Source organism: Crocodylus siamensis, chromosome 15 (genome assembly GCF_052110815.1).
Source record: "Crocodylus siamensis isolate JL-2025a chromosome 15, ASM5211081v1, whole genome shotgun sequence".
In the NCBI taxonomy this organism is placed as follows: domain Eukaryota; kingdom Metazoa; phylum Chordata; order Crocodylia; family Crocodylidae; genus Crocodylus; species Crocodylus siamensis.
In genome coordinates, this window is record NC_143409.1 from 26,558,082 (window position 1) to 26,580,559 (window position 22,478).

The 22,478-nt window shown below is 38.8% G+C and overlaps 1 protein-coding gene across 21 annotated transcripts in view; it reads left to right on the plus strand.

The window, feature by feature from the left end:
- Window positions 1–22,478, plus strand: part of TCF12 (transcription factor 12) — a 322,678-nt gene that overhangs the window by 274,098 nt on the left and 26,102 nt on the right. For 13 of the 21 annotated variants that reach the window (XM_090028813.1, XM_090028815.1, XM_090028812.1 and 10 more), the window contains 7 exons: window positions 2,987–3,092; window positions 4,185–4,324; window positions 4,651–4,795; window positions 8,073–8,137; window positions 13,164–13,242; window positions 20,677–20,750; window positions 21,741–21,812. In XM_090028813.1, the coding sequence (XP_089884939.1) occupies window positions 2,987–3,092; window positions 4,185–4,324; window positions 4,651–4,795; window positions 8,073–8,137; window positions 13,164–13,242; window positions 20,677–20,750; window positions 21,741–21,812 (681 nt within the window). The remainder of the gene's footprint in view (window positions 1–2,986; window positions 3,093–4,184; window positions 4,325–4,650; window positions 4,796–8,072; window positions 8,138–13,163; window positions 13,243–20,676; window positions 20,751–21,740; window positions 21,813–22,478) is intronic. The other 8 variants (XM_090028817.1, XM_090028819.1, XM_090028818.1 and 5 more) reach the window with 1 other exon arrangement.

A 22,478-nucleotide genomic window follows, 5' to 3' on the forward strand; every position in this document is an offset into this window, starting at 1 on the left:
GCTGTATGACAGTGGTCACACAGGCTACTTTCTGCTGGATGAGGGTGCCAAGCATTAAATGTATTAAAATGGATAAGCCAGATATGATCTATTATGTATTTTCTTAACTTTAAATTTAAAATACAGTTTCTCTATTATCAACTTTTTAATTAAAAAATGTTTGGACCTTGCTCCTCAGAGACTTAGCTTAATCTCAGTAGTCTTTTTTTCCTCCTTTGCTTTTAAATTCTGTTTGTAGCAACACAAAATAAAACTTATGATTAGGTCATTAACCAGAAAAAAAAAAAGCTGGCGCTCATCTGCAGGTGATCAGATGACATAAGAGGTCTGGTTTTAATTTGTGGGTAGCTCTGATTGTAACTAAAAGAGACTTACTCCTTTTGTGGAATTGGCTGACTATTTCCCCACATCTGGAGTTAATGAAGTCTTTGAGACCACATCAGTTGCGTTTTGCCGCAAAAGCTCTTTGATCTGAAAAATCTAGACTGGCACAAGTGCAGCTTCATAACATTGCAGCTATGTTTTTGCAAGCTATAGTTAAGATACCAAAACAAGTAGAAACTATATAAAGTTATGTGCCTATGCTAGAACTTTCATGTTGCTTTTTAAAGGGGCCTCTTTAACATTAGTATATTTCATAACATTTTTATTATGCTAATATCTTTTACATGTGTAACTGTAAATGATACACTTGTAGAAGCTAAACTTTTTCAGCTTACTTTCTGTTTTGAGGTACTGTTTGTTTAATTAGACAGTTTTATAAATTGTCAAAATCATTAGAAATGATTGAAAATTTACTTGGTATCTCCTGTCACAAATCTTGTGTTGATAACACTACTCCACCAAAGTTTAAAAGAAGTATAATTTGTCATTGTGAATTTTTTTTCACATTAATCAATGCACATCTCCATGTCAGTGCTGTATGTCATAGCTTTGTTTCCTCTGCTGCCCTGTGACAGTGATAGATTATCCATCAGGTATTGCATATGCTGCATTATTCTGCACAACAGACAACTTGTAAATTAAACCCAGTTTTGCTAATATGTTTGTAGTCTTCTGATTGTGAACACTTAAAATTTGACAGGCTGTCACTTCATTTTAAGTATGTGCGTAGTCTGTGCATGTATGCATATATGCATTTATTATATATCATGAATACACACATACTTTTAACCTAGTTTATAATGTTGTCATACTGTTACTCAGACTTGATCAGCATTTCCATTGTTAACCTTTCTTCCAGAAAATTTAAATTTGGGAATATATTGAATATAAACTCTCCCTTGAAACAATATTTGTTTCTAGAACAGTCAACAAATAATTCTTTTTTGTGTTTGTAAGATTAAAATACAAATATAAGTACAGGGGATATTTCTACTTCGTTGCTTTTACCCTCCTATCCCAACTCCCAGGGTTTCTGTTCGCAGAAATGCCCAGGGGTTAAGTGTTCTCTTACTCTGGTTTTATGTTGGCGATGCTAGACTGATTCCATTGCAGTTACACTAATGTAAAACTGCCTTAACGAGTAGCAGTTCAGTCCCTCTGTATAAAAGAATTCTTTCTATACAGACATGCCCAGTTGGTCTGAAAACAGAAGGCTGGAAAATCATTATGGGTATCAGTATGCAAATTAACATGTAAAATTACCAACTTCATTTTCCACACTTTGTTGTCAGAACATTAAATCTTATATCGCAAAATAGTATTTGCCTAGATTTTCAAGACCTCTTTTAATAGCCATGGACCTTTTTTCAGTTTTGGCTGGCAACCAGCATATTGCAGAGGCCTAAATCTTGTAGGAGCACATACAGTACGTTTGCATTTCTGTGGGGATGTAAAAAAAAAAAAAAAAAAAAAAAAGCACAAAAAAACCCCACCACGCACCTTTGGCATTTGGAATGTAACTCTTGTGTTCTTTTTATTACATCAAAAAGAAATCACAAACTAGTTTATTTTGTCAGGAGAAGAAGCAGGCTCTCCTATGGCATGTACTGTAGCAAAATATGATTCATCTGAAATTACATTTTGGTGTTCTTAACTGTAATTAAAACTACTTGCATTTGAGGACTTCAGATATTTTAAAACGATATAGGTAGTTCATAGTACCACATTTAAAATATTTAGCAAAACAGTGTTATAAATTAGCATAATCTCTTAGAGCAATGGTGTTATATTGTATAGGTCTGTGCATGGTCTTTTTGCTGATTTTTATTTATTGAGACCATACCTGACTGCACTTTCATTTCTTTCACTGCTCATTTTTAGCCACTGCAGTTAGAAGCTTTTGAGCTTTTAAATTTATTTTGCCCCATGTATAGTTTTCAAATTGATGAGAAAACTGGCCATTTGCCCATTTAAAATGTTCATACTGAGCTTATCTGAAACACAAGTTTTACCAAGGGAAATTGGTATTCCACTGATGAATCCAAACAAGTATTTTAATAGCTGTTCCAGACTTTAAAAGTTGCTTCATATCGTAGTTTTAAAATCACTCAGCAGGATATAGACTTGCATTACGTAAACCTACAAAAGCAGACAGGTAACATTAAACTACCATTTGTACTGGATGTGCATTTTTTTACTTGACTGGTTAGGAATCCAGCTAATCGAATATTTAAACGAGCATAGAGTTATTTTAAAATCAAAATTTGTTTTGGGCTTTTATGATTTTGTCTTTTTTCCTTATTTTTTATCTTGTGCAACAAGTCTGTGCAACCATTATGCTTTATGGGCATAACCAACGTTTAGGCTTTTATCAGGCCACCTGATTAAATTGGCACACCAGAAAGTGTCTTTAGGGTTGTTCTGCTGGAGTACTTTGGCAACTGGTTAAAAACAAACAAAATAAGGGCAACAAATGATCTAAAGAGTGGGGCTTGCTGCTTCTCTTTAATTTAGGCCTCTGTGCTAGCATTCATTTCTGTTGTTTTTCATTTGTGCCATCCAGACACTACATATGTGCTTTTTACTGTTTTCCAATTTTTAGGTATATGCGCCATCCCCAAGTTCTGATGATTTCAACAGAGAATCTCCAAGTTACCCATCTCCTAAACCACCAAGCAGTATGTTTGCTAGCACTTTCTTTATGCAAGGTAGGTAAAGGAGCTCTAAATACAGAAATGCTAGTTAGCCACTTCCTACTAAGTAATGCAACAGATAAATTGTAGAGGAAGTAAGGTTTTGTGCTCAGACTTGAAGCTGAATTTTGTGTATTTCTATAAATTAAATGAAAGGGAGTTGTCATTTGATTTCAGGGTTTCCTTGTGACATTAATTGATGGCTAAAATTTTGGAGGATTACTCACAAGGCCAGATGGACAGAATTTCCCCATCCTTTGATTTTGTAGGGACTTCAAAACAGCACACAATTGAGAGAGAAAAATTAAGTGAGATCTTCTTGATCATTCTGGAATTTGACTGTACAATCTGTTAAGAGTCTGAGTTCACAATAGATGCTTATATCTCCAGCATGCCAAAAAACAAATGACTTTTGAATCAACCAGGGAGCAGAAATCATGATTTGAGATTTGTATTTCCTCAGCTTCATGTCGTATTACTAGCTCCTATTTTGGTCTGATGAGGTTTTGGAACAATCTCCAAGTAAAGAAGTGTAGAGAGTATTTCAGTTTGTATTCCTGCGGGAAAGTAGTGCTGACACACTTTGGTTTGAGGCTTGTATAATGTAGTAATTTCAGTTATTTAGGTCTGGTATTATGGAACCTTTTTGATTTTTATAGTGTTAAAATGTTTTAGACAATATAAATTGCTTATTATGGATTAAGAAATCTTTTCCACTATATGTTTATGGTGAGCACTGCTTAACCAAGCATCATTTTGTTGCTGTCTGGAATTTTTATCATCCCTCTTGATATAAATCCGACCTTAGTGATGGTCTTTGTAATTAACAGAAGTACTTCATATTTTCTCAGCTGTGGTTGGATTGTATTTCAGCTATAAAGCCTCATTTTTTTAAATTTAGCAACACGGTATGGTGGCAGGAAAATGGAAGACACAGTAATAGCTATTCACTATTTCACTACTGATACTAGTCTAAACAACAAGAGAATTATATGGAGGCTTTTAAATACGTGATACTGTATTGAGAAGAAGAACTTTGTACACTTTTTACAAGCAATATTTTTTTTATTTTTTCTTTAAAAAAAACCCAAAAAAACCCAAAAACAGATGGGACCCATAACTCTTCTGACCTTTGGAGTTCATCCAATGGTATGAGCCAGCCTGGTTATGGTGGAATGCTGGGGAGCTCTTCTTCGCACATGTCCCAGTCCAGCAGCTATGGCAGCCTACACACACATGACCGCTTGGTGAGTTATAACAAGCTAATCCAGTGCACTTAAATATGGAGATGGCTCTGTTTGATTTCTTGTTTGGACTGATCACAATGTAAGTTCTATATATATCAGAATTCACAATTGTTTAATTGGTAACTTAAATATACTGGTTTGCTGTATCTTATTGAATGTACAAGTTAGTTAAAATAGATCTGTAGTAATAAAATAGTCTGTGATAGATGGCTAGTCTCTTATGTAATTTGCAATCAAATTTGGACATTTTGTATTTTGGTATCATAAAATAGCAACATTTTTTAGAGACTACCGAATTGTCTGATACCTGTTTTCCATTTCTCTAGAGCTATCCCCCACATTCAGTCTCACCTACAGATATAAATGCCAGTCTTCCTCCAATGTCTAGCTTCCATCGTGGCAGTACTAGTAGTTCACCATATGTTGCTGCCTCCCATACTCCTCCTGTCAATGGATCAGATAACATACTGGGTAAGATTTTCTTGGGTTAATCCTGAATCTGTAAGGTGCAAGTTAAAGTTACTCGGTCATTAAATGTTTCTGTTTCTGTTGTTTTGTAATGATTTAAGATATTAGGACGGGGCGGGAAAATATGGCCCGCGGGCTGAATCCAGCCCACCAGGCACTTTCACCTGGCCTGCAGAGCCCACAGACTAATTGTGCTCCACCCAGCCCTTCTGGTCCCAAGGGTGGGAGCAGGGCGCCCACATACACCGCCCCCCAACATAGATGGAAGGGCCCGACCTGGCCAGCATGCAGCTTCTGGGTGGGGCTGCTGCTGCTGCAGCCACTGAGAGACCTGCTTGGCTTCCCTGGCATCCCGCTCACTCTGGGCAGCAGGTAGGGAAATGATGGAGGTGAGGTGGGAGCGGTGGGGGAGCTGTGCCTGGGTGGGGTTTGCAGAGTGTGGGGCTGGGGGCAGCGCAGAGCCTGTGCCCAGGGGGTCAGTGGCAATGCAGAGCTCAAGTGGGCAAGATGTGGGTATGAGGGAGGGCAGGAGGCTGGGAAAGCCCCTCCACAAACTTCGCCTGTGGCGTGCAGCCCCTACCAGCAGCAGCAGCAGACAGGGGCGCTCACACCATTCATGCCTGGTGCAGGCACTGATGCCTGGTGTCACATGGCTCTGGCCAGCACTACATATCTCCGGAAGTGAGGAGTGGCAGAGGCAACTAGCTCCAGTGCGTGGAGCCTTCCTCCAGTGGTACACAAGTGCAGGGGCTGCATGTGTACAGCAGGGAGGCCCTGGTGACAGAAGCTGCTCAGTCAGGCTTTGCTCCTCGCAGTGATGTGTAGCACTGGCTAGAGCTGCAGACTGCCAAGTGAAAGCACCTGTGCTAGGTATGAGTCCTCTGAGTGCCCTTGCCTGCTGCTGTTGCCACTGCTATCACCCGCAGGGGCTGCGCACAATAGGGAGGAGGTGTGGGGGTCTCTCCCCCCAGACTCCTGCACCCTCCCTCATCCCACAAATGCCACACACCTACATCCTACCCCCACAACCCACCACATACATACACACACCCCTCCAGCATACCCTGTGTGTGCCCCCACGCTCCCCACTTCTATACCCCACCATGCACGCAACCCCTCCACCCCGCCATACACACACTCTCACACTTACCCACGTCCCACCACACATGCATACACACACACGCACGCACGCATCCCAACTACTTCCCCTCCCCAAAATATACAAGACTAAGACTTTATTGTTAAGTTATTATGCAGTCATTTCTATATATAGTATGCAAACACAAATCATGACAAACAATGGCAATGTGTAGGGGATGCACAGAGGTGCACATGCACCCCCTGAGAGCACTGGCGTACCCCCTGATGGCAGCATTTCTGGGCCGGGGGAGCAGGCAAAAACGCTGATGCCCCCCCGAGAGCACTCACCAGGGAGTGTGCTAGGAGAAGTGGTCCCCCTGGCACCTCTGAGTTGGCAGGATTGGCCAGGGGGGACTCCCCCCCCCGGTTGTGGGCTGTCCGCTGGGGGAGCAAGTGCCACCCTGACTCAGGAGGCACCAGTTGCCCATGATGACAAAATTAAAATGTTATAGTAGGTGTTTGATTTTTAATGGATGATTTCAGTTTTTTCTGGTTCTAAGCTGGCAAACCCTCCCTCCCAAAAGGAGTATTTCCAGGGGACAAGGGGAGGGTCTTCAGGTGGCAAAGTCAGGGGCCGGAACTTCTAGTCCCAAGATGGTGTCCAGGGGGGCGGGGCAACAGTCAAGGGGCTGGGCTACCCATGCAACCCTCGATAATGAGGCCTGATGAGCTAAACAGCCCTCTAGTTGAAATAATAGCCCTTCCCTATATTAGGAGTTAAGCTCTGAACTGCACACAAATTTGTGATAGAGGTGTAATGCAATACCTCCCAATTTCAATATAAGCACTTTAAAATTGGTTTGAATATATTAAATAATTGAACTCAAGTTGTTTTTAATTGACGTAACATAAATCAATGTCAGATGATCTTGAAGCCATGCCCACACAAGGGGATTTTGCCTTTTAATTAAATGAACATTGGTCCCCAATTTTAATTACATCAGTGTTTATAGACAGCCCTAGTTTGTGCTATGTTACTTGGGCGGAGGTGGCTGCTGGATGCATTTTCTTGATGGAGAAGAGGCAAGCCAAGTACCACCTTCAAGCTTTAGGGGAACATGTACTGGAGGTGGAGCTGCTACAAAACTGGAAATGGTATTTAATGTCTCCCCTTCCCCCTGTCCCTTTTGGGGCACTGTCATAAGAAGACAAGTGTAAAAACTGGTGTCCATTCAGAAGGCTGTACCCTCGATCTCACTCCGTCTTGGTATAAATGCATATATGCAACTTAGTCTGAATGGCTAAGTTTTGTCCTTTATTTGGGAGCACATATTTAGCTCAGGGTCTTTGAGAAGATCTCAGTTTATATGCTGTTCTCTGAATTTAGGTTGCAGTAGAGGCTGATTTGAGTTTCATAGTTAATATTCTGTACATTGTTACATGGAGTGCTATTTTTTTGCTGTCAGAATTTGATATGTTCAGTTTCAAGCTGCTCTCTTAAAGAGAGATATCAGATAAAAACTTTATTTTAATATTAAAAATGTCCATGTCCATGTTTCTAATTGGCTGAACTTTGGCTGAACCTACTCCACAAATAATGTTATTTGGAAGGAAAGATGCTCCAATTCCTTGGCCCTGGGGCAAAAGAGAATGATAGGAAGGGACAGAACCACTGATAGGGGTATTTGAAAGGAGTTTCCAAAATGGAGGGAGGCTGTAATAAATATACAACACCTTGGTGTATTTAGTCTATATTAAAAGTGAGTTTTAAAGGTGTACCTTTCACAATCTGTTTTCTCTTCCCATTTCTTTTGGCTTGAGCAGTGATACTGGACAAATTTGTGTTGTTCTTCTTCCTAGCTATTTCTGTTTTCTGGTCCTTAGGCTAGCACAGGACTGCTATTTGGGTTGCAAATATTGCAGAAAAATAGGTCACCAAAATTTAAACACAAATGATTGAGATTTTATATATAATCTCCATATAAAGATCTCAATATAAATAAAAAAAAGATTAATATAAATAAAAAATACATGCACACAATTTTTCTAATGACGTAAAAATGTCTAATGAAATAGATTTTCTGACAGTGTCCTGTTAAAATAATATGTCTTAAACCACATTTGCTAAAATTTCTATTATTTAAATCAAACTCATTCTTTCATTTTACAAATAAGCATTGTGTTTATTTTTCCATTTCAGGAAACAGAGGAAATGGTGCTGGAAGCTCACAGACGGGTGATGCACTTGGAAAGGCATTGGCATCTGTAAGTTATAATTACCAGTCTTTAAATTAATGTAGACTGTAAGCCTATTTAAAATGTTGATCATGGCTTCTGTTATTCCTAGTTATAATTTCTTTTCGTTAATTATCAGTAGTTACAATTAACAGTTTCCATGTATGAAATACAATAACTTTGAATACAGTAAGTATTCAGATAAAATAACAGCATGATATATAATGTGATACTTGCTGCATATATATTTATGTAAAAGCAAATGAAAATGACTGCTTTTATTTTTGAGGGGTTCCCCTCTGACAGTTGGTAGGCATAGTCTTTTTCTGCAGAAAATTTGGATCCAGGATGAACATGACAGGATTTTTTTTGTGCAAAGCAAAATTTACAAACACCTGGCTGCATCTCAACACAGATTTTACTGCCAGATTCCTATATACAGCTCCCACTTAAATAATGAAAATGTGGAATACATATCTCGGAACGAAATTGGATTCAAGTGTTTGCTCAGTGGCCATATAAAAGTGGGAATTTAATATACTATAAAATATTTTTTTAGGTTTAATAAATAAATCACTTCTGCGTTGTGGAATTTTAAGGGACATTTTTAAAAACAAGTATGTGTTGCATCTCTAAAGATTATATCTATACAGACTTTTTGTGAAGTTGTTTTAGTAGTGTTTTGATAACAGGAACAAAAGTCATAATGTAAAGACTTGGAAGTCTCTAATCTATTCAAATTATTATAATTTTGTAAAAAAAAAATTAACAAAAAGAAGTACAACTCTCAAAGGAGCCATTCTATTCTATAGAACAAAAACCAGTACAAAACATTTTGAAAATGTTGTTTATATTTAGTGTTTGACTTGATGCCCTGTATACCAGAAATTCCAAATCTATGGGTGGTGCCTGGGAAAGCTCCAGTCTTCTGTTGCTTAGTACACAGGGAGCTTAATCCTGATTCAGGAGATAAAACTACTCCTTTACTTCCACAAAAGACCATCTCTGGGCAACATTCTGCTTTCCCTACCTCACCCCAGTGCACGCAAATGTGCACACTCATGCAAATCCTATTAGCCTTGCTTCCTTCTGAGGGTCACATAAAAAGATGGCCAGCTCTGATAATGTCAGATGGACTCTCTTGATGCTGTATTGGATAGTGAGAATTCTCTAAAACTTGACTGACCAGGGAGATAAATACTATGCTTTTTTGCTTCTTGGTGTCCAGGACTAGTTACCAGTTCAGGAGTGTGGAGGGCAGTTAATGTTGGTGCTGCCTGAATGAACTGTCACTACGAACAGACATTGGACCATTTTTGCTTCTGTGAAAGGTCAATAAAAGCTTCTTGGGCATAGAACTGCCCTCTAACATACATGATTCTACAGCCTGACCAAATTTATTGCTGAAATCTTTGCTGTCTGGGATAGCCATCCCTGTGTGACCTTGTGAAGTTTTCTGGTATGCTTCATCTTTTTTGTGGTGGTGGTGGTTGTTGAATAGGTTCCTTAGGTATTTTTTCTCTTTTTGCGACTAGCTGAAAAAACCGGGCTGATGTTTGGAAAAAATTCCAAATTTACTGTGAGTGGAAGTCAGGGCAAGAATGTTTAATCTAACTGGTGGGTGGGCTTTGGTTGTCATAGTAACTTAGTTCTGTCATCCTATGTTGTTGCTTGGCAGGAGCAGCCAGGTCATTCCATAAATCATTTCTGTCATAGCTGATGGTGATGCATTCCATCTGCTCTATCGGTGCATGCCATAGTCTGCACACTTCAAATCCCTTGTTTCATCCATCTGCTTCTCTCACCCCAGACACACACACGCACACTTTTTACAATTGTTCATTAAGCAATACAGCATTATTGGTTATGGGGTGTCCTAATACCACAGGTGAAAATGAATTTTTGTAGCTAATAAAGTATTAATATTTTGTTTTAGAAAAAGTGTATTAAAATGTTTGAATTGTCTTACGTTGTTTTAAAGTCAGTATCTGTCTTTTTAGATTTTAAATACCATTACTTTTATTATTAGGAGTAATTTCTGGTTCTACAGTTCTGTTGATATACATCTTACAAAAGGCCTTTCATGTGTGAAACATCAGAGGATACAACATTTGTTCTTCAGTTTAGGTATTAAAGACTGTACAGAATACTGTGTGATTAAACATGTAAGGCCAGATAATACATTTGCAAAGGTTCTTTTATTTTAGGTTTAAGCCTGGATAATTGTGGTCTTAATCTCAGGGTAGGCAAGAAAGAGAATTGTACATGAAAGTATTTACACAAAGTTCCCAAAGCCCTGTGGATTATGCATTGGTTTGGATAATGAACTAGTGTAGATAGAAAGAAAAGAAAATCTGGGTATTCGTGCCATTTCTAATGTGTTTCCCTGAACATTTGCCAAACAATAACTCTTTAAGATTGTGCCCATGGAGGGTTATACGAAGGGAGAAACATCTGGTTTATTTCAGTGCCTAATGCCAAATCAAAACACTTGGTCTTTAATTTAGAGGAGATCAAACAGGAGGACTGTTTAACTTTGTTGATTATATCGGACCTCTTTGTGATAACTTATGTTTTGATTCCTACCTCAGAACTAGGGTAAAGGCCTTTGTGTGATCTGGATAGTTAAATGGCCAGTGGTTCCCTAACAAAAGAAAAGAAAATGTAGGGAAGCTGACTTTTAAAAGTAATTCATGAATTAAGTTTCTTTGTTGCTTTAGACTCAATAACATTAGCATAACAAAACTTAACTGAAATGTACACTGTAGTGTTTTAAAAATTGGACTAACAGCTCCGAGGTTTGGCTCTGCGGGCTCTCAATTGTGCAGCTTTTGTCTAAGACCCTTTTCATTAGACCCTGGCATATTGGCACCCTGCTGATTGGAATGGACCATGACTGATAGGAGGAGGAGTCTCATTTGTTGCAGTAAAATGAGTCATGTTATCGTTTAAGCCTGGCAGAAGGTATCAGAGTTGTTCATCATTGGTCATTTAACACTACAGGAGCCATGAACTGCATACAGAATGAGTTCTTACTTTTGTATTTAACCAGAGCTTTTAAAACCCTCTCTTTCCTTGGTAAAGATGTTCTGAAAATAAATAAGATTTCTACATAGAGGGATGAAAAACAGTGGATTTTAAAAGAAAATTTGAGGTGTTTTATTTAAACTTAGAATTTGAATACCATGTTTTTTGGGTTTGTATTTTTTTAATTTACATCACAACATTTAGAAGAAAACAGAATTGAGGTTTTTAACTGTCATTTTTAATTGATTTTTGTGTTAATTGAGTGTATTGGCTTATGGAAATAATTCTGCTTTTTAAAGAGATTTTCTTTAACACATGTATGTAAGGCTTTTTTAAAACTTACATAAAATGAAACTTCAAGAAGGGCAATATGGCCCATCAAGTCCTTTCTTTGTCAGATCAGAAAATATAATACAGATCAGTCAGGTTCCAGATTATTATTATCTAAACATTGAAATGTCAGATTATCTTTAGGCAAAGAAACAAATGGAGTGAATAGGCAGAGATTGAAACTGCTAAACCGCCATTTAATGGTTAACAAATTTTGATTTCTGTGAAACCCCAATGTAGAACTCAGGATCTGTAAGAAGTGTTAAATATTTTATTAGCAATTCCTAGATGCATCCAGTTTCTTCTTCAGAACAGATTTTCAAGGAACTTTGCTTTTTAGTGTTTAATGCAAATTTTAACTATTTGATTTATTTTTATTTAAATTTCATGTATATTAAAGAAAGTGTAGAAAATTATATTTTGCTCCAAGTAAGCCATAGCTTTGAAAAATCAATATGCATGTGTGAATGTGTATGTGTAAGAGAGAGAGATAAAATTGTGTGTGTGTGTGTGTGTGTGTGTGTGTGTGAGTGTTACACACACACACACACACACACACACACACACACACACATTTCATAGACATTAGGGCTGGAGGGGACCTCAGAAAATCATCGAGTCCAGCCCCCAGCCCAAAGGGCAGGAAGTCAGCTGGGGTCATAGGATCCCAGTAAGATAAGCGTCCAATATGCTCTTGAAGGTGTTCATTGTAGGTGCTTGAACCACCTCCGATGGCAGGCAGTTCCAGACCCTGGGGGCTTGGACAGTAAAGAAATTTTTCCTTATGTCCAGCCTGAAACAGTTTTGCGGTAGTTTATAACCGTTCGTCCTCATCATCCCTTGGGGCACCCTAGTGAACAAACGTTCCCCCAGATCCTGGTGGTCACCCCTGATAAACTTATAGGTGGCCATCAGATTGTGTGTGTGTGTATACACATTCTATCCATCTATCTAAATATATATCTAGATAGATATCTATAGATAGATATCTATCTAGATATAGATATATAGAGAGATATTTTGTGTGTGTGTGTATGTTATGGAAGCAATTTGACTAGAAATAAGCCAGAGAAAAAAATCTTTGTGCATAAAAATAATCTGTTCATAATAACAGCAGAATTTCAGATTGTTTCATTTCTTAAGTAACATCAATAATTAAGTGTGGTTTTTTACTCAGTATTTCCTTAAATTAAGGACTATATTTTTTAAAACCTGTAATTTAGCCCAAGTTAATCAGAACTTTAATTTGTCATGGTTTATAAGATCTGTCTGTTGTCTCCGTGATAGGGAGTCATAGTTATTCCTCCAATTTTTCCTGAAATTGCTTTTATATATTAACTAGTTTTTTTCAGATATGCAGACTTGGTAACCTTTAACTTTCACAGTTATGCTTGAATGATTACATAGATTTAATCCTAAATTCCTTGTAGGTTTTTTTTTAAGGAGTACAAATGGAATTCAGTATATTTGCTTCACAATGAAATATAGGTACTGCTTGTTTTGACAACTGTTTGAAAATAGCCATTTTTAAAGCGTTTCAAGTAATAAAACCGAACTATGATTGATGAATCAATTTTTTCATCAAACTAACATCAGGGGTGGCAACTGAAAGAATAAAAATGAATCCAAATCTATAGATTTTATTTTTACTGTTAGCTGTGACATGTATCGATAAATGTATCAATTCTTTTGTTGTCAGATTTATTCGCCTGACCATACCAGCAGTAGTTTTCCATCAAATCCATCAACACCAGTGGGTTCGCCATCACCTCTCACAGGTAAGGTCCAATCTCTCTTGCAGTTTGCCAATATCTTGTTTGCCATTTTGAAAACTTTTTCTTGTTGGTAGTTTCACTTTCCAGTGAAATCATTGATAGTTCATTTGTGGTTCCCAACTTTTTTAGACACAAGGCACCCTTCTGTAAATTTTGTGGATTGGGCAGCACCCCATTTCAAAAATTTATTTATTTATTGCAGTGCTTGCCCCTTTGCAGTGGGGCCAGGGAAACAGGTAAATGTGAAAGAGCCTGAGCCTGCCCTTATCTGCTTATTTCCTCACACCTGAAGTCTGAGCCTGCTTTTATCCATTTACCTCCTCATAACTCCCTTATGTCCTCACACTTCCTGCGGCCCCCTTCAAAGAATCTTACAATAACTCAGGTTGAGAATCATTTGTCTAATGGCAAATACAGTTGTGCTAGTGAAGTTTCAATTTCTGTTTTATACAGTATGTAGTACTGTACTTTGAATAGGACTGTTTTTATTGCTGTATTTACTTGTTTAAAAGGGGGTGGGCGTAGCTTTGCCAGACCTTCTTTTTTTGTTAATTTCTTTAATACAATTTAAGATTTGAGGGTGAAAACTCCATGTATTTTCATATCCTTTTTTTGAAATGCAAAGACTTACAAGTGCTTTTAATGTTGTAGGAGATGTTGTATAGAGGCCATGTTAATTTTCACATAACTATATGAATCTGTCCCTTAAAAAAATATTGTTTTAAAAATTATTATGGATTTAAAGGCATCATATAGAAGTTACGTTTGCAAGTATAAAATAGTCCTGAAACTGAAAGTTAATGAAAAAGCCATACATGGAAATGTTTCTTCAATTTGATAGACATGGTAAGCAACAATGGTAATTTTTTTATTTTTCGGATGCTGTATAGAAAAAAATAGCAAAGCAACTTTCTGCAATAAAAATAGCAGATATTTTTTCTCTGCAGTGAAAATCTCCTGTGAAGCCTGTAAAGTCTTTTAATTTTTGTACAGGGCAGTTTTTCCTACGTATTTCCCACAAACATTTTCATATTATAGGGAAAAAGTTTTCTGGCATTTTTCAATATAAGCTTTCTAATTACAGTCGTTTCTGTCACCTGTGCTTTGTATGTTAGTAGTGTGAATTTGGTAAGAAGCATTCCAGTGTGGAAATGAACTATGGGCAGCTGCTTAGGGCTATTAGTGGGTGTTGCTGCTTTCACAGACATTGTGGCCTCAGCTGTCTAGTAAAAGTTGAACAGCTGTTCTCTACATAGAGAGGACTCTGAAAGCCCCATTGACTTAAATTTGTTGTTTAACAAAGAACTGGAATTACAGGCAAGATGATGTAACATTAACCCTATAATCTCCCATAGTATAATTTGTGTTAAATTGTTGACATAATTATTTCCCGTTATTTATCTAATGTATCCACATAGACGACTTGTTGTTGGCCGTCCTAGAAAAGCGTTTTACTACTTAAAATTACTTTGTAGCGTAAGATGCAGTGTGTATGTAGCTTGAAGTAGCCTGGAATCTGGATGTAAATGAGTAAAGCAACTTGCATTAAAAAAAAAAAAAAAAAAAAAGTCACCCAATAAACTCTTATCTAGTTTGGCCGTACTTGGTAAGGGCTCTGCTAGTTTTCCATTGGTCTAGCTGATTAATGGATAGCTCTGGACTAACATGACATACCTGAACAGATGTTTTCGGCATTTTTCCTGTAATAATTGAAAAATTCATGTTGAATTGTGTAATGAAGGGATTAATGGGTTTCTTTGATTCAGTGGCTACAGCTGAAGAAAAATGTCTTGTGCATCCTTGTTCTGCTGAGATGGCAGGTCAGACCATATGGATTTATGTAGTGATTATTTTTACTTATAATAACAAAGCAAAAATTGAAAGGAGCTTTTTGGGTGGAAGAAAAAAGTTTCAATGTTTCAAAAAAGTTACAGTGAAAAAAGTCCTGAATTGTGATCCTTATTCAAGAATTATTCCTCATCACCTTTATGAATACCGTGTACATACTTTCAGCATGCACATTAGATAGTTCTGATTTTCACCTTTGTCAGAAAGAGCTTAAGCTCACTGCAGTTCTGACTGTCCTTTCCACCTCTGCCCATGTTTCCTAGAACCTCCAAGAATTGCAGCGCTCAGAACCAGTCCAGTATGATTCCATCCTTACTTCTAGGTTCTAATTGGTAAGATCTAGGGCTGTGTGAAAAGGTTATATTTTGTTTCAGATTCAGCCATTTTGGAGGACAGTGATTCGTTATGGTGTTTTGGATCACTGTTCCATTTCAATTTGGCCAAATCTGTTTTGACACTGATTTGGAGAGTCAGATCAGCTGGGGAGAGGCCTGGCACAGCTGGGCGGTTGCAGGTTCTCCTGTGGCTCCTCCGGTTGTGCCTGCCTCTGCCCTGGTGGGGGGAGCCACGGGAGAAGCTCCCATGGCTGTCCTGCCTTGCCCCATCCACTGCCCAGCCCCAGCCGCCCAGCACTTTAAAAAATAGAAAGGAAAGAAAAAAGTCCCGCACTCACTGGCTGCAGCAGCTGCGATCAGGGCCTCTGAGGGCTTGTGAGACAACTCCCCTGCACAGCGCAGGGCATTGGGGGGGGCAGCAGGGATTGCCCCTGCCCCGCCTGGTACCTGCACGGCAACTGCCCTGTGGCGCTGGTGCAGCATGGCTTGGCAGGGCACCGCATGCTGTGTAGGAGTTGAGGCCACTGGGGCTTAGTTGTGCCAGGCTCTGGCTGACTTCTGGGGCTGCCCCAATTCCAGGACAGCACATGGTGCCCTGCTGAGCCACGCTGCGCCCGTCCAATGCAACAGCTGCCACGTGGGTGCAAAGCAGGGGATGGGTGATCCCTGCTGCCCCCTACGCTGCACAGGGTGGCTCTGCCATGAGCCCACAGAGGCCCTGACTGCCACTGCTGCAGCCGGTGAGTGCGGGTCTTCTTTTTTAAGCGCTGGGAGGCTGGGGCCAGGCAGGGGATGGGGCCAAGCAGAGCAGCCATGGGGGCTTCTCCCACAGCTCCCCCTGCCTGGGGAAAGGCAGGCACAGCTGAAGGAGCTGCAGGAGATACCCCCATGGCTGCCCTGCCCAGCCCCAGCCTCCTGGCACTTAAAAATAAATAAGTAAATAAAAAGCCCTGCACTCACTGGCTGTAGCAGTGGTGATCAGGGCCTCTGGGGGCTCATGGCAGAGCTCCCCCACACAGTGCCCACACAGTGCAGGGCAGTGGGAGGCAGCAGGGATTGCCCCGCCACTTGGCAACTGAATGGCAGTTCTTGCATTGTGTGGAGGCAGCGCAGCTCAGCAGGGGACCATGCACTGTCTGGGGACTGGGGCAGCTCCACCTGTCAGCTGGAGGCCAGCACTACTCAGCTCGAGTGTCCCCAGGTCCCAGACAGTGCGCAGTACTCTGCCAAGGCACGCTGCACTTGTGCCACAGGGCAGTTTCCACATGGGTGCCAGGCAAGGGGCAGCGATCTCCACTGCCCCCCCCCACTGCCCTGAGCCCCAGAGGCCCTGATCACTTTGGCTGCAGCTGGTGAGCATGGGTTTTTTTTTTAAATGTCAGGAGGCTGGGGCTGGGTAGGAGATGGGGCCAGGCAGGGCAGCCATGGGGGGTTCTCCCATGGCTCCTCCAGCTGTGCCTGCCTCTGACTCTGCCTCGGTGGGCAGAAATGTTTTGGATGGTTTTGTTTCATTTCAAAGATGTTTTGGAGCCTTCTGTTTCATTTCGGATTAGGTGTTTCGGGCACTGAAACAGGCCGAAACACCTCCAAAACAAAACGGCTGCTGAAATTTCACACAGCCCTAATGAGAACCTAGTAGGCTCCACCAAATAGCACAGGAATCCTCTTTAGGGAAGAGCCCTGAATATCTATAGTGCAGAATCCACTATAACCCTTAGTGAGTGGTTCCAGTGGTTAATTACCTCCGTGTAGGAATCAGGACTTCTAGGCTTTATTCCCAGCTGTGTCACTGATCACACAGTGAAGCAAAATGCTTGGTCATTATTTCTGCATTTATTATTATTAATATTCTAGGAGGCTATCTTTACCTTGTTGCCCCCATCACTGTTAATTACATACATGTTAAAAAATACAGCATAACAAAATAAAAATGAAAGCAACTTTTCAGAATAGTAAAGTACTTAGTATTTTTATAATCACTGGACAAAGAATATAATAAAAATACTTCTTAAAACGGGGCAAAAATACCTCAGTTTATGCTAACATAAAATGGTCGCTGATGTATCTAATCTTTTGTAACAATTCATGCCTATTCAGTTTTAATTGCAAAGTAAGAATTGGAAGTATCACATTGACCACATTGGGCACGCTAAAATCATGAGACTTGAGATGTGAATCATGAAACTCATGGGATTATTCAAAATAATAATAAAATAAAATTTGAATATAATATTCAAAATAATAATAATGTAGGGTTATTCTTATTAATATTTGAATTGTGAGGCTTTACAATTGCAAGGCTTTTATTTGCAGCAATGATAACTAAAAATGGTCATTCTTTAAAATGAAAGCTTCATGGATGGTTTGCAAGAAGAGGCTGGATAGACTTATGTCTGCTATAGTATAGAAATAGGGCATCCTGCATTTGTAGATAGGGTTGAATTAGATCTGGGGTGTCCAGTTTGTGACATGCATGCCCCAAGTGGCACAGACAGCCTCTGTGTATGACACATGGCAGATCAGGGAGGGGACAGACAACACAGCAGCAGATAGGGCAGGAAGCAGAAAACACAGGAGTATATTGGGTAAGGGAGAATAGGTCAGGAAGGAGAAAGAGGAGCAGACAGGGGAAGGGAATTGGGGTGACACTCAGAGTGGATGTGGGGGCAATTTGTGGCATGCCTGCTTAAAGGGCTAGCCCCCCTTAGACTAGATGATCTCTGAGGTCACTTCCAACCTTTTATTTTATGACTCTTATAACATCACTCCATAAGGTGGGGCTTTAAGAACATTACTAAATATTGTGAGACTAATAATAGATTTGTGAGTATAAGTTACATTGGGATCAACTATTACACCTTCCCTTGCCTAAAATGGGCCTTGGTCACAGAAAAGCATAACTGTATGTTCACTGAAACCACACAAACTAGACATGTATAAAGCTAGAAATGTTCGTGTTTCTGTAATTAAACGTTTGCTCTCTTGGGAATTCTTGTGTCACTGGAGGTATTCAGAAGAGCTCATTCGGCAAAAGCAGTCCATTGCTGACTCTTAATATACGTCTGATGGGAAGGCAGGGAGTTGTGGGGGTTGGGCTGGAAGTGTAAGAACATCAATAGCATGGAGATTGCTATATATGACCCCTGTAAATCCTAACACTTGCCTGGCTTATTTGTTTTTTCCTGCTGCTATGCTGGTGCTGCCCTAAAAGCTGCAGTTGTTAATTGCAGGGCTAGGAGTGCCAGGATGCTTTTTAACATAATTGGTAGATTTCATGCACAAACTTCTGTGAGAGGGAGTGGAGGGAGGCAGGCAGGAAATCAGTGCCATCTGGCAACCTGCACAACCATGGAAACAAAATCCACCAGCAATATTAAAAAGAGCACCAGCGTTGCTAAAGGTGTGATTAACAACTGCAGGTTGCACTAGGTTGTTTTTTGTTGTTGTTGGGGGTCCTAGCCAAATAGTTTTGCCTTGGGCTTTTGTTACAGTGAATAACACCTCTGTCTAAAATGAAAAAGTACATTGAACACTAGATGAATATGCTCAGGCTTATATTCACATTCTGAGGAGAGAAGCAGGCCGGTTTCCTTCCTGAAGCATTCAGTTTTCCTTCTGCCTAATATTTAGATTGCATTTTATTTTCAGAAGTAACCTACCATTCCCAGCCATCAGTAGTTGAGAAAATGGAACTAGTGCTGTCTGTCAGGTGGTATTATCTCCTAAATGCTATTTTGGACTGGCATTGATTTGATTCTTCAGCTCAAGCCTAAATATTGTGTGTATGTATATATGTTTTAAAAAAAAGTTTCAACAGTTTTTTTGTATGAGTGAATTGGACAGCGAGTGTTATTCCCAAGCAAAGGAAATGAGAGGTAATGCTGAGGAGATTATACATTTGAGACCAAGAATATTTGTGCAGAGTGAAAATTGGTGGTTCCACTGTAGCCCTCTGATACCAATTTTTTATTTTGAGGGGAAAATCCTAGAGCAACCATGGCTGATCTCTGGTTGGATGAAATAAGAGAACTTTCTTTTTTTTTAAAGAACTTAAACTCTGAAAGGAGATATCTGAGCTGTTTTTGCAGTTGCAGAGGGTACAGTCCTTCCTAATGAAACTCATGTTTGAGAGCGAAACTATTTGCAGCTCACTGAACAAAGGAACTATAATAATATTAAACTTCTTCCCGGTTTTCTAGACCTAGAGCTCTGGCTCTTACTGAAGGAACAAGCCCACAGGCTTTTTCTTTAATGAGCTGTTTTGGGTTGTGTGTCCATAATTTATTAATGTAATTGCTTTATTATTACATTTGTGTGGCTGAAAGGAAGCTGTCTTTAATGGACATAGAAATTCATGTAGCATCTTTATAAAAGATGCATTATTGGTGAGAAAAATGCATGTTGCACTAGCAGCTTTTGTTTAGAAGGTCTTTTTTCAGTTATTGCAGTTCATATATAATTATTCCTAAATTTTACATGGCCATGAGGCTATCTATAATGTGAATATAATTGCTAACATGTTACATAGCCAAAGAACTGTGTTTCTTCAGCTGCAGTGTAATGTGTTCTAATTTACCTTAAATATAGCTAAGATAACAGATGGCTCATATTCTTATATTTATCTTTACCTTCCTATATGTGATATGCATAATGTGTAAAGACAGATTTGCGTTGGAATAAATGAAAACAAACCTAATTTTAAGTAAAAGTAGACAAAGTAAACAAAGCCTTCAACTGCAGTTGTAAGCCTTTAATTTAATTGGAAAATGTCATGGAAAAATTATATCCAAAGCAGTTGTGCATCTTTAGTTCAGTCTCCACTTGATTTTTAATAATAAATTAGTTAAAAATAAATCAGGTGCTTAGAAGGCATGTGTTTTGTTTTATATTCATCAAGTCTGATTATAATCAGCAATATTTTATCATAGTGATAATGAGAAAGGGCAGACACTTCACAGGCATAACACAGCTCACTAGTCCACTATTGTTTTATTTTCTAATTTCCAAAAAAATCTGGTACAGTAGCTAGGAGGTCTCATCACCTGTTTCATTGATGACAAACACTTAAACTTGCCCGTGCTAGTTTCTAGAAATTGTCAGTTGGGAAACAATGAAAGAACTTGATCTGTTTTGTGGACCCTTAACTTACCCTATTTATACACAAATTCCATTGGAGTTCACTCTCTTCAGAATGCATTTTTTCTGCTCACTTTTGCTGCATAAATCTGTGAGTTAACCTAGACAATTTTGACAGGTGCCAGTCAGTGGTCTAGGACTGGAGGACAAGCCCCTTCATCTCCAAACTATGAAAACTCTCTACACTCCTTGGTAAGAATTGTTTAAAACTACGTATTCGTTTCTAGATAAGAGGTGGAAGTTCATTTTTGTATAAATCCTGCATATCATTAAAGAAAACAGTAGGATAGCATTACAAATGAATTCTTTGTTAGCAAATGATCTGGTTCAGTTGAACGATATAAGACATGCAGGGTGTGTCTTTCACCATCTGTTCCTTGGGCATCAGGCTTCTGTGCTAAGGACAGCTGGTGCTAAAATACTTTTATGAGATTCTGGTACCTTTTCACAAACCCATAGCTAATTCTTATCTAAAGTTAACTCTGAAGAAAAGATAAAGATTTCATGCTTTGCATTTACTTTGTACTCTTTTTGTTTTCTTATGTGGTAATCCTGTGGGCTTTTTGCCATTACATTGTCATTAAAGCATTAAAATTGTAAATTTTAATAGTTTATTATTCTGTTTACATCCATTGTTGGGGAATGTTAGAATTACTTCATTCTTCCTAAAAGAGTAGGCTTCATAAGGAAAAAGCCACATAGGAAAAAAACCTACAGTATTGGGAAAGTTTGTAATGGTACTGAAATTTTGAAGAGGGTTTTATTTACTGTTTTCTCCAGTGCTTGAATTTCTGATGTAGCATAAGGAAGGGTAAAGGGGGTGGAAATAATTGAAGGAATATAGAGGAAGGCTGTGGTTGTTTGTTAATACTCAAAGATTATCTAGCTTCCAAAGATATAATTTCCTTTTCTGTGATGAATGTAAATAGATAGAAGAGAAATCAAGTTCCCTTTCTTCACACATTTTGCAATTAAATATAATCAATATTATGCACTTTAGAATGCTAACATTATAACTGCAGTGGTAAGCATTAGCCTTCTCTTACCTTAATATAATCAGATCTCTGTGGCATTAACTTGACTAACATTTTATGCTGACATGCACATCAGCTATTTCCTCACCTCCTTTTTGAATTAATCTTAACCTGTGCTTTGCTTCCTGTTCTGTCTTGACTTTGCCAGAAAAATCGAGTTGAGCAGCAACTTCACGAGCATTTGCAAGATGCAATGTCCTTCTTAAAGGATGTCTGTGAGGTACTATTTCTCTTTAGATGGTGCCTTTTTATGTTTCAGTTAATTCTACTTACACGTTCCCTATGAAAAATGTAAGTTAGTACAGTGTGACCAGACTTCTGCTTCCATTATTTTGCCATTTCAGTTTCTAGAACTGCAACAAAAGAATAATCTTTACTTTGTAAAGAAACAATAAACACAGACATAGAGAACTATTTTGTTGCAATGCACAGAATTCATGCATTTATTAGGGAAAATGTTCCCAACTACATTGAGATGGTTAATTATAAAATGTATAATAAATTCATAACTTGAATATAGAGCATGATTTGGAAAATGATCACTTGGCATAAAACTTGTCCAGTCTGTATATGTCCTCAGAATAGGCAGTACCTTTGAATTTGCATCAAGAATTGTTACCAAAGTAGTGAGACTCATTTTACAATCTTTCTTTCTCGTCCTATACTAGGAGACTTACTTTTGATACTCTTTTGTTATTGTCATTCTGTTCTGTTATGCTCATGCTGTACAATAGAAGCTAAATAGCATTAACCTTTTAGTGAGTTTCATTTTAAGAAGCTGCCATTTCTAAGATAGCTTTCATTTCATGTCTCCAAATACTTCCTTTTTTCCTGTTTGTTTGTAGTGCTGGTAGGTGCTTTTGAAGCCTTTTCAGTATTGCATCTT